Consider the following 12,682-nt stretch of genomic DNA (forward strand, 5'->3'; position numbering starts at 1 on the left):
GCAGATTAATGGTTGCCAGGGGCCAAGAGAAGGGGTGAATTGGAGTGATTGCCTAATGGGCATGGGATTTCCTTTTCAAGTGATAAAAATGTTTTGGAACTACATAGTAGTGGTGGTTGCACAACATTGTAAACATAGTTAATACTATTGAATTGTGTACTTTAAAATGGTTATAATGGTGAGTTTAATGCTATGTGTATTTACCACAATAAAAAAATCAATCAAGTTCACCACTTTAACAGAATAAGGTGGAAAAAAGATACTATCATCTCAACAGATTGGTGAAAAATACTTGACAAACTTGCTACCTATTCATGACAAGAACTCTCAATCAGTTATGGAAAGGAACTTTTTCAATGTGATAAAAAGCATCTATGAAAAACTTACAGCAAGCATCAAACTTAAAAGTGAAAGATTGCTTTTCTCCAAGATCAGGAACAAGGCACAGATGTACATTATCACCAAGACTATATTGGAATCTCTAACCACTACAATAAAGGAGGAAAAAGAAATAACACATACTCAGATTGAAAAGGAAGAAGTAGAACTGCATTTATTCACAGAAAACACAATTGTACACATAGAAAATCCTAAAAATTACCAAAAAAGCTGCTAAAACATGTGAATTTAGCAAAATTACAACATACAGATCAGTGAACAAAAATTAATTGTATACTATATACTAACAATGAGCAATTGAAAATTGAAATTTAAAATATTATTTACAATTCTATTAAAAAGCATAAAAATTTCTCCCTAGATCTCCACACGGAAAGCTACAACACACCACTAAGAGAAATTAGGAATTCCTAATTTAATAGATATAAATATATTAAATGTCCTTGTATTAGCAAACTCAATATTGCTGATATGTCAATCTCCCTCCATTGATCTATAGGCGCAATACAATTCCAACCAAACCATAGCAGGGCTTCAGTTTTGTAGAAATTGGCAAAGTAATTTCTAAAATTTGTGTAGATATGTAAAGGATCTAAAATAGCCAAATGTTCTTTTGAAAAAAAGAACAAAATTGGAAAATAAACAATACTTGAGTTTTAAATTTAATATAAAGCTATAGTAATCAAGACAGAGTGGTACTGGCATAAGACAGGCAAATAAATCAATGGAACAGAAGAGTGTCTATATATAAATTCGTGTTTTTAGGAGAAATTGATTCACAATGAAAGTGCCACAATAATTAAATGGAGAAAGTATAATTTTTTAAACAATTGTGCTAGAATGACCACATGCAAAAACAAAACAAATAACTGGCAACCCTTACCTTACACCATACACAAATATGACCTCGATCACAGAACTAAAGAAGCTAAAATTAAAAGATTTCTAGAAGTAAACACAGGAGGCAATCTTTAAAAATTGAAGTAGGCAAAGATTTCTTAGAAAGAATATAAAATGCATAGACCATAAAAAGAAGATAAACTGAAATTCATCAAAATTGTAAAAGACTGCTCTTTTAAAGATAACTTTAAGAAAATTAAAAGGCAAGTCAAAGACTAGAAGAAATATATATTTAAAGACTGGTATCAAGAATATATAAAGTCCTGGCCAGGTTGCTCAGTTGGTTGAGCATCGTCATCCAGGAGACCAAAAAGGTTGCGGGTTTGATTCCAGGTCAGGGCACATACCCAGGTTACAGGTTTAATTCCCGACTAGGGTGTGTGTGGGAGGCAACTGATCGATATTTCTCTCTCACATTGATGTTTCTCTCTCTCCCTTCCTCTGTCTGAAATCAATAACAAATAAAGAATACATTAAAAATTCTTATAATAAATAATCAGAAGGCAAATAACTCAATTAAAAATTGAACAAAACATTTGGAATACACTTCACAATATAAGACATTAAAATGGCTAGTAAGCACGTGGAAAAAATGCTCAGCATCATTAGTCATCAGTGAGATGCAAGTAAAACCACAATGTGATATCACTATACATCTATTAAAATGGCTTAAATGTAAAAGACTGACAATACCAAGTGATAACAAGGATGTAGAGCGACTGGAATGCTCATATGTTGCTGATGGGAATATAAATTGGTATAATCACTTTTGGAAAAGAGTCTGAGTGTTTTATTAAACAACTAGAGGCCTGGTGCATGGATTTGTGCACCGGTGGGTTCCCTCAGCCTGGCCTGCGCCCTCTCACAATCTGGGACCCCTCTGAGGATGTCGGACTGCTAGTTTCAGCACGATCCCTGCAGGCCAGGCCGAGGGACCCCACCAGTGCACCAATCCGTGCATCGGGCATCTAGTATGCATATCAGATCTTTGGTTAATCTCTTCCTGACCCCTTTCCCTCTGAGATTCATCAGTCTGTTCCATGTTTCCATGCCTGTGGGTTGAGGGTTTGCCCCCTGGTGGTCAGTGCATGTCATAGCTACTGGTTGAACGGTCGAGTGATTGCTTAGGCTTCTATATATATATATATAGATACTCACCAAATAACCATGAAGTTTCACTTCGAAGCATTCACCCAAGAGAAATGAAAACATATGCCCAAAAGGCTTGTCCACAATAGCTTTAAAAATAATAGTCAAAAACTGGAAACAATGCATATTTTCATTACCGGGTGAATAAATAAATGAATTATAGCACATTCATAATATGGAATACTACTCAATGATAAAATATGACAAACGACTGATACACATGGCAACATGGACAAATGTCAAAATCATTACACAAGGTGAAAGAAGACAAACACAAAAGGCTACATTTATGATTTCATTGATATGAAACTCCAGAGAAAGATAAATCTAGTCTACCAGAATAAACAGATCAGTGGCTACTTGAAATTTATGGTAAAGGTTGAGAATGGACTGGGAAGGATCACAAGGGACAGGATGATAGAACTGCTTTATATTTAGATTGTGGTAATGATTATATGGACATATTATATGACAAATTCTGTCAAAACTCACAAATTATAAACTTTAATGGTGTATCTTTACAGCATGCAAGGTCCTCTGCAGCCTGGCCCTCCATGACCTCTCTGACCTCAGCTCCTATTGCCCTGCCCTTGCTCTCACTTTCATGCGACCCTGGTCACCTTGCTGTACTTTGAGCATTCAGGCGCACACCTTGAAGGCCTTTGCTTCTGCTATTCCTCTTGCTTGGAATGTGCTTCCCAACTATCCACCTGGCTCACTAGCCACTTCCTTCAGGCCTCAGCTCAAATGTTACTTTTCCAGGGAGGCCTTCTCTGACTACTCTTAATAAAGCAAAATTTTTTCATGCCATCTTGGGAGTTCTTTCCTGCTTTATCTCCTCTGGGGCACATACCACCATCTGACTTTCTCTTTCATTCTTTAGCATCTCCCCACACCAGAAGGTAAACCCCAAGAGGTGAGAAGCTTTGTCTGACACACACTGGATGCTCAATAATTACTTGTTGTATGAACAATAGAAGCCTGCTCCTTCTACAGATGGTAAGGCAGAGGGAAGAAGTGACCATCCTCAGCTGCCTGCACCCTCCTCCACTGCTCCAGTCTGACCTCCAGATCTTGGTGGACAGAGACAAGTCCTGCAGACCAAGCATATGCCCCTAAAGGCAGGGCTTTGGAAGAAACAGGAAGGCCAGCTACACCTGAGTCAAGGCAAGAGGCCATCTGGGTGTTTGAGGCAGGTGAGGATGGACAACTCAGCAGTCCTCTCCCTCCCTCCTCTAACGGCCACATTTTCCACTCCAATGTGCTGACCAAACTGTGACAGCACAACATGATATTGATTCTCTCAGCCCTCGGGCCATCCATGCAGGGTGGAGTGCACACAGAGCCTGTCCCCTGACTCCCCTGTTCCAGACAGCACTGTCATTGTCCTCTACATGCTGCGATGCAAAAGGGCTGGGGCACAGCACACCCTTCTTCCTCCAAGCAGCCCTCCCGTCTACTTCTTTCACTATCTTCTCCCACCTTCCCGCTTCCCTTCCTCTTGTGCAATCCCTGCAGCCACAGGATCTGGGTGAGCTGTGGTCTTTCTGACAGAATGTATTCCCACAACATAAGTGACAGCTTGTTGAGAACTCCGGTGCATGCCATGTCAAAAGATCTGAAATGCCCTCTCTTAAAGGAAAAGCCTGCTCAATAAAAGACAGACGGCGAAAATACTTCAGTGGCTGCTGTCCCTCAGAAAATGCTTATCTGGGATAAACCCAAGTTCTTGCTCTTCAAAACCTGAAAATGTGTATTAAAAAAATTATGTGCTTCAGGCAGAAATGCTGTTGGATGGGCTGTTTGACAAAGAGGCTCCTAGTAAACCTTTTGTCAATATTATTTATCTCAATCTTGCTAGGACAGGATCTAGAACTCCTCAACCTTCTAAAGAATCTGTTGTGCAGTTTTCAAAACAGAGGAAATTTGATGAAAGCTACCTGAAGTATTTAATTTTCCTTTTTAAATTCCATTTCATTGCAAGGAAGAAGATCTTGAGAATTTTCTTTAAAAAAGAAAAACAGAACTAAATGGAACTAGAAAACAGATCCTAAAAACTTAGAGAAATCATTTTTTCTATTATTTAATAAGCCATGACTAATTGCACATATTTACAAGGTAAAGAACTCATGCAGTATTAACACATTTATTAGGTCACTTTCCCAGCAATGTCCCAACCATTTTCTCAGTAATGTTCTCCCTAGATCTCTCTCAGGAGTAATATTTACAGTGAAAAATATTGGCTGGCCATGTGTGCTCCACGATTGCTTTTTCACCCATTTGTATCTCAGTTTAATTTTCTTAGTCATCTAGGAAAATTTTTGAAAACTCAATGATCAACTAGGGTAAGGGACTAGCGTACGGCAAGCAAGGCAGCTAGGCCACAAAATGTAAGGAGGCACTTACTCTCAGATGCTGGCCCTGCACTTAAGGGCCTCCTAAGTTTTGCTTCCTGGCCTCCTCACTCCTAAGGAGGTGTGCAATCTCTGGGTCGAGCACGTGACCTACGTCACCAATATGGAAGCTGGGGTCTGACAATACCCAGGTCAGAGGAAGTGTACCTTGGTGTCGCCAGGGGAAAATGGACTGCTTGAGAGACAGGACACCTGGGTTCCATTCCCTTCTTCAAAACTTTTGCAGTATGTCATCAAATCTAAGACACCATCACTTTATGTACTACTAAGAAAAAAGTGCTGTTCATTAAACTATGATATAATGGCCTAATGACAGTCCTATACTTATGCTCCAAGAATTGGCCTGGCTAGTGTGGCTCAGTGGTTGAGCATCAACCAATATACTAAGAGGTCACCAGTCAGGGCACATGCACAGTTGTGGGTTTGATCCCCAGTAGGCAACGTGCAGGAGGCAGCCCATTGATGTTTCTATCTCTCTATCCCACTCCCTTCCTCTCTCCCTAAAAATCAATAAAAAATAAATACACACACACACACATATTTTTAAAGACACAAGAATTGGTCCCACTAACCTCTCACAGCTTTGATTTTTTTCATATATACTGAGGAATTAGGTCATTCCTCTTGCCTTTGGTTTAATTATTTGACTTGTGATAGGTAATCCTTTTGCACATATCTAAATCACAAAACATGAATCTAGCTTTATGTACTGGTGGGTACCTTTTCTTTATTGAAAGCACTTGGCTGCTACTTTTCAAAAGGATAAAACAAAACTGAAATTGCATCATTCCTCCAATGACAAATATTTGCTTTATCAATATCTGTATAACCGTGTAAAAAAATGTTTTGTTTCAAAGCCAAATCACAGTGGAACCTTTTGAAGTCATCTTAACCAGCAATTAAACTCAACACATACTAGCAACAATGCACCTACGTTGATTGAAATATCAAATTTGTTGAAAAGATTAAAGCCTAAAACTGAGTGGACGCATTCCTTGGCAATGACAAGTACATCACAACCACTGCCTGGCCAAGACAAATCGATAAGATGCTGCCCCACCAGCAGCAGTGGTCATGAATTCAGACTGGCTATCAAGTCACAAGACACACTTGGCTTTAATCTAGCACTTCACTCAGCTTTATGGTAAGAAAAGGGGCAGGAATAAAGTATGCACAGTCTCTGCTGTCTCATAGGGAGGCCCTGCAACTACCCACAATGCAGTCTTCGCTTCCCTCCACCTCATGGGGGATGGACAGTTGCTGGGGATGAGGTATATGGTTCACCTATCCCAGGGAAGCTACTGTCTTGGTTTCCTACTGGCCTCTATACTGCTCCAGTCCTGCAGGCCCAAGGCCACATGACAACTCCAAGCTCTCCCAGTCCCGGTGCAGTCATAGGAATCTGCACAATAGGAGTTTCACAATAAGACAGGTAATCCACCGCAGGTATTGAGCAATCCACACGTATCTTAACTCCTATGTTTCCAAGGAAAGATGCTGTGAGAAGGTCAGTCTGCGGTCATCTTCCCAGACAGGTTAATAGGAACAGTTTCCAGGCCTAACTCTCAGGTGCCATGGACTGTGGAACATGTCCCAGTTCCAGGGTCATTACAATGGGAAAGGGTACATCTCAGAAAAAACCAGAAATGCTGCTTTTACAAATCATTTTAACTGCCAACCCTATTTGCTTCAACTGAAGTGTGGATGATAATATTAAGGGGCTATTTAAGGGAACAGTCTTGTGCTTGTTTTCCGCTCTCAAATCTAATTGTGAACCTATGACTTTACTGGATGTGAGCTATTGGAGTTTCAAAGTGGTCATGCAAGGACTATCACATCAGGCACACATGCCTCTCAGGCACGCACTGGAGGCTCTGGCAGCTTGAGTAGCAGAGTCCTTGGGTTGTCTGTGCCCTTGGGGCATGGTCTGGGGCAATCACATTGGGCCTGAAGGGTGCCAGGAGCTTCTGAAATTGCAAGTAATAACAGCCACGGATTTTCATACCCTAGTGTATACCAAGCACTCTACCTCCTTTATCTCATTTAATTATGACAATAACCCTGTGAGGTATTACTCTTCCCATATGAGGAAACACTGCTGATGTGGATGAAAAAAGAGATTCCATGAAAAGTAACCTCACAGGTGATCTGATCATAAACTCCTAACTGGGCAGGTCATGGGGGATAGTCATGCCCTAGACATATAACCTTTTAATAACAGCTTTATCTATGCTTTGAGTAAGCCCTGTCCATTGTTTCTGTGCATCTAGGTTAACACACCTTTGAAATAAACTGTAACCATCCGCAAGAGAGCCCATAATCTTGTTCACTATCCTGCAATCCAATCTCCACCTTGCTTTCCCCCATCTCCATGGAATCTTCCTTAATTACAAATGTGTAAAAGAAAACGCAAACTGTTATTCTTTGGAGCATTTGAGATCTTGCTCTCCAGCATATGTCGTCAGTTTGGCTCAAATAAACTCATTAAAATTTTCTACATGTTTGGGTGGTCTTAAATTGACACTGGTAAATGGTGGGGCTGGAATTAGAACCCAGGAGGTCTGCTTCAGAGTTCATGCTCTTAACCACTGTGCTCACCACCTCTCACCTACAGTCACCGTGTCTCACATTAGATTCAACGCCATTACTTGATGTAAGTAGCAACACTGTGCCCCTTTAAACAACAACCAGGGAACTCAGAAAATAACACCTTTGTTAATCAACGGGGGGATGTGATGTGAAGAGGGAGAAGACTCCATAATGTGGCATCAGAAGCAAATTGGTCTCCTCAAATAAAGACAAGGTGACTAAACCTCGGTGCGATCTGACAGAGACAATGTGTTATGTGCTGAGTTGTGTCCCACCCCCCAAATTCACAGATTGAAGTCCTAGCCCCTGATACTTCAGGATGTAACTGTATTTGGAGATAGGGCCTAAAGTTGGTGATTAATATTAAATAAGGTTATTAGAGTGGGTCCTATTCCAGTATGACTGGTGCCTTTAGAGGAAGAGGTTAGGACACAGACAGAGGGAAGACCATGGGAAGATGCAGAGTGAAGACAGGGAAGGGTAACAGAATGTGCCACCCCAAAATATTCCTCTTTGGCTTAAGGATTATTTTGAGCTGATCATTTTTGCAGCAACTGCACAGAGGAGGAGCTCTGAAAAGAGAGTAGAAGTTGCCCTTTTGCAAGGAAAAGTTGCATTAGAAAGGGGCCTGTACCAGGAAGAGAGCTATTGCCAGAAATCACTTACTCATCTGAGAGACTTATCTGCATGGCAGGGCAACCTTTGTTCACCAAACATTTGCTCTTCTCACCTTTCATGCTTGATGCCCCAGATCCTATTTCTTTCCTTAGCTCAGGATAGTAAGTATATAAGCCTCAATTGTCTGGCTGCCTTTTGAGTCTTGTATCTTCTGAGTTTTATGGGGCTCCCATGCGTCATTTTAAAAGTTTTTCTTCTTTTAATCTGTCTTTTATTAATTGGGGATGGGGGAGGGGAGGGGGTCTCAGCCAAGAACCTAGAAGAGTGGAAGGAAAATTATTTTTCCTCCCCTACGGTGGCCACCTACCAGCCAAGGAGAGAGGCTCTGAGGAGAAACCAACTCTGCCAACAACTTGATTGTGGACTTACAGCCTCCAGAACTGGGAGGAAATCAATTTCTGTTGTATGAGCCTCCCACTATGTGGTGCTTTGTCATGGCAGCCCCAGCAAACTCATGCGCAATGCTATGATTCACCATGCCATTTCCTCTTGCTAGACACAGGAAACAACATTTCCAACTTTCCATGCATTGGAGTGAGGTCCATGTAACTAATGGTGACCAAAGGACTGCAACTAAAAGAAATATGCTTCATTCCTGGACTGAGGCACTGAGGAGGAGGTGTGAATTTCCATAGTCTCTCTCCTCCCCTGCATGGGAGCATGGAAACTACATGTTCTAGACCAGCGATTTTCAACCGGAATGCCACAAGAATTTTTAAAACAAGCAATACCTGACTATGTAATCAGGGGCACTGACCTCTTTTCCCTTAGATTGTCAAATAAAAAGATGATAACAGCCAACACAGCAATAACTGTCCAGTGTGAATGAGTCAAAATTATACCCATTTTTTATCAGATAGAAAAAAATTATTTTTTGGTGTGCAGCAGAATTTTAGTTATTAGCTTATGTGCCACGAGATGAAAAAGGTTGAAAATCGCTGCAGTTACAAGATGGCAGAGCGCCTGTCAGTCTGGCCCCCTACATAATTGTGTGGAGCTGGGAATTCTGCTAACCTGCTTTGGGCATATAATGTGAATGAGAAGTAAACACTTTTTAAGCAACTGAGGCTTCAGATGTTAATTTGTAACTGCAGCCTAGCCTTATCTCACACACAAATCTAGCTCAGAAAAGCCAGAGTACCAAAAACAGGTATTTCAGAAGTTCATGTGCCATTAGGTGAACACACATTAATTTTCTGGTTTTGTAGGTTAAAAAATAGTCAAATATGGAAAATTTCATTTGCTCAACTTCTAGTTGTACATATTTCCACAAAAGACAGTGACAATAAGTCCTACCACCCCTGGTTTACAGACGATACATCTGAGACTCATTCAGATTCACTGATTTACCAAAAGCCCAAAAATATGTGACCAGAAGAACTGGAGCACAAACCAGAAATTACATTTCCTTTTGTGAAGGCAAGTTGGCAGTATCTATTAAAAAGTACATATCAAATAGTAACCATGCTCTTTCACATGGCAATTCTACCCACCAGGAATATCGGAGAACAGGCATACACAAATATATAAATAAGAATATTCACTAAGCTAGCACTAGATATGTGATTGTGAAGATTTAGAAATATTCCAAATGCTCATCCACAGGAAATTGGTTAAATAATCTATGGTTCCTCCGTCTGCACTCAACTCAAGTGTTAAAAAGGAAGAGGTCGATCTCTTTGCTCACACGAAAAGATAACCAAGTCATATTGATAAAAGCAAGAAAGGATAAATTGGAAAAGGAAAATTACCACTCATAAAAGACTTATTAACCTCCATGCACTGACCCTTAGTAGGCACATTCTCGCCTCCCTTTCTCCCCCCTCTTGCATGTTGCTTCCATCATTGTAAATAAGGCCAAGCAGCTGGTCCTACCACCTACCAGCTGTGTAATCTCAGGCAAGAGGCTTCAGTTCCCTCATCTGTAAAACTGAAAAAAAATAATAGTACTTCCTCCAGAAGGTACTAATAGGATAACATGAGAATAGCTACAAAAACTGGGTAGAAAAATGCTTGGCACATAGGAAGTGCTTAATAGATACTCATCATTGTGGTAATGAAGATGATATTCATCTCTGGAGCCAGAAAAAAAAAAAGTTTGCTTGTAGTTTGTGTTGTGTTTATTTCTGCTTTAAAAAAAAAAAATCTCTTTAAACAAATTATCTAGGAAGAAACATAATAAATCACCCTGCTTATTTCCCTTCCTGAAATTAAATAAAAGGTTAATCCATTCTAGCAATATTAAGCATTCCAATATTTAATGTAGATTTTAAAGATGATTTTATTATTTCATTACCAAACTGATAAGCCGCTTTTCAGAGAAGGTAATATTAATGGAGTCATTCACATGTAAATAAATTGTTTATCAGGTATAACTTCCACAATATTTGCTGCACACTCAGCCCTCTTTGACAGAGGGATCAACTTGGGGCTTCTCCTCTACTCATTTGTTTAACAAGGTGGTTCAGGGAAGGGTCTTTCAAATGCCGAGGAAGAAGTTTTATGCAATCACACCCTAACTTAAATAGGACTTTCTATTTGAGGTCCTTCACAGTGTGTTCTTAGTATTAACTAAACCAGCCAGGCTTATATCCACAGACATTAAGCCTGAAAGATTTGGGGAGCTCCATAAACAGATTGGTATTAAAATTCAGATCACCCACAGTTCTGATCCAGTGTCTTTTCAGTCCATGGATGCTCTGTGGGACCAGTACAATCTAGACTACAAAGAACTACTGAGCATGCACAGACTTTCTAAGCGTGGCAATTCACTGCCACAGTGGACCCCAGAAGTAACGCCTTTCTGTGGCAGCTGAGGCCCAGACAGGTTGTGTGGCTTGCCCAAAGTTGCACAGCTGGTCAGTGGTACCATTAGGGCCAGAATTGGCTTCCTAATGCATGCTCTTTCCACTGCTGGCGAATTATCATTCTTCCGTTTTTTGCTTCTTGGAAAACAGAGCTAAGTTAAAATAGCTCTTCAAGGTCGCAGGGGCAGTCAAGCAGAACTTACAGTGCCAGCCCACAGATTATAAAATCCTAGAGAGGGAGAGTCCTCTGCCCCTCACCTACCCCCCACGGGCCCTGTGTAAATGTTTTTCTTGACTGTCTCACAACACAAGATTTAGAGGAAGTCTCTCTTCTAGATCAGCACTACGTGTTTAACTTCAGGTTCTGACACCAGCATCAGAAACTGCCAGAGCAGGCACGCCCTCCAGCGCCCTGACCTGGTAGTGGCCTGCAGAGGCTGCAGGGGCAGATAGACACCACTGCTGCACTGTGGTGGTCTTGCAACCCTAGCAACTCGCAGTCCGTCCATAGCTACTCGTCAGCGACCTTTTTTCTGTGGTTGGCAACCTGGAGCCAGGAAACTGGTGTCAGATGGAACTGGAAGCAGAATGGATGGGCATGGCTAATCTAGAGGGTATACAGAGAAGCCAATTGAAGGCTGAGGACCCCCAGGCAAGCCTTTGAAAGGCTGGTGCACGCCTTACCTCCTGCAATGGCCCAGGGGATCGCGTCTACTTGATCCAGGTAACTAAGAGCACTTCAGGTGACATTGTCCCCTTGGACACAGCGCCCCTCCCTGAGCCTGAGACCGTTGTCGTTGGCCCTTGCCTGCGACCCACGGCATGAGTCCCTTCTTTGTGCCCATGTTCCATCTTCCCGACAAGAGGCGGGTAGTTTGAACCTCACGCTAGGTCTGTCTGTCTCAGGAGCTGCGCGCAGGTCCAAGTGGGTTCCCGGATCCCTGCGTCCAGGGCGCTTCAGGGAGGGCGCGGAAGCTTCACACCGCAGAGCACCCCGCTCCTCGCTGGGGTCTGGGGCTCTCGGGGATTAGCTTCCCGGAAGGGGGGCAGGTATGCTGCCACAGGAAGCGCGGAGAGGAAAGCCGGGGCACAGCAGCGCGCAGAGAGCGTGGGAACTCGGGCACAACAGAAGCCCGTGGGGGCTGGCCCGACCTCGCCATAGCCCGGGAGAGCCGCGACAGCAGTGCAGCGCCTACAGCCAGGGGCAGCTGGCGGTGGGCGACTGTTACTATTCGTAAGTTTAAGCCTGGTGGTTCCACCAGACACTCGAGGTGCTTCCCTCCTAGGAAGGAAGAAGGGAGTTGGGCACCGGGACACCTGGAGACTAGTGGAAAACAGAAAAAAAAAAAAGAACCCTTCCCACAGCGGGGGTGCCTGAAGGGGGCCCAGGGACAGCTCTAGGGTTCTGCCTGTGCCTGCCGCGCGCGCGCCTAACGCAGCTCGCCCCGAGCGCCTGGGTGCCCAGGTGGAATGGGGCAGCCCTTGGACGTGCAGACCCCGCGCGGGACGCTCACCTGGCGGGCGCTTGGCCCGCAGCGAGGATGGTCCATGCCAGCAGCGGGCGGCTTGTTGGGCGCCCTGGTGGTGCCCTTGCCCCACGCCGCAGCCCGGCACAGAGGGCACAGGGCTGCCGCACCCTGCACCCAGGTCTGGCGACCACGTGAAGGTCTGTCGATCAGACGGACTCTGGCCGCTAGCCTGAACCTCTTGGAGCCTTCACTCCCAAGGCACAGGCACGTCCAAGGC

At 42.9% G+C, this 12,682-nt stretch overlaps 1 protein-coding gene across 5 annotated transcripts in view; it reads right to left on the reverse strand.

Annotated features, from left to right (window-relative positions):
* PDE8B (phosphodiesterase 8B) overlaps nt 1-12,682 on the reverse strand; it is a 214,588-nt gene that overhangs the window by 189,652 nt on the left and 12,254 nt on the right. For 2 of the 5 annotated variants that reach the window (XM_059694271.1, XM_059694270.1), the window contains exon 1: nt 12,451-12,662. The exons of 1 other annotated variant lie outside the window; for it this stretch is intronic. In XM_059694271.1, coding sequence (XP_059550254.1) covers nt 12,451-12,486 — 36 coding nt within the window. In that variant the 5' untranslated portion in view covers nt 12,487-12,662. Of the gene's footprint in view, nt 1-12,450; nt 12,682 lie in introns of those variants that run through there. 2 more of the 5 variants (XM_059694274.1, XM_059694272.1) reach the window with 2 other exon arrangements.

This window comes from Myotis daubentonii, chromosome 4 (genome assembly GCF_963259705.1).
Source record: "Myotis daubentonii chromosome 4, mMyoDau2.1, whole genome shotgun sequence".
Lineage (NCBI taxonomy): Eukaryota > Metazoa > Chordata > Mammalia > Chiroptera > Vespertilionidae > Myotis > Myotis daubentonii.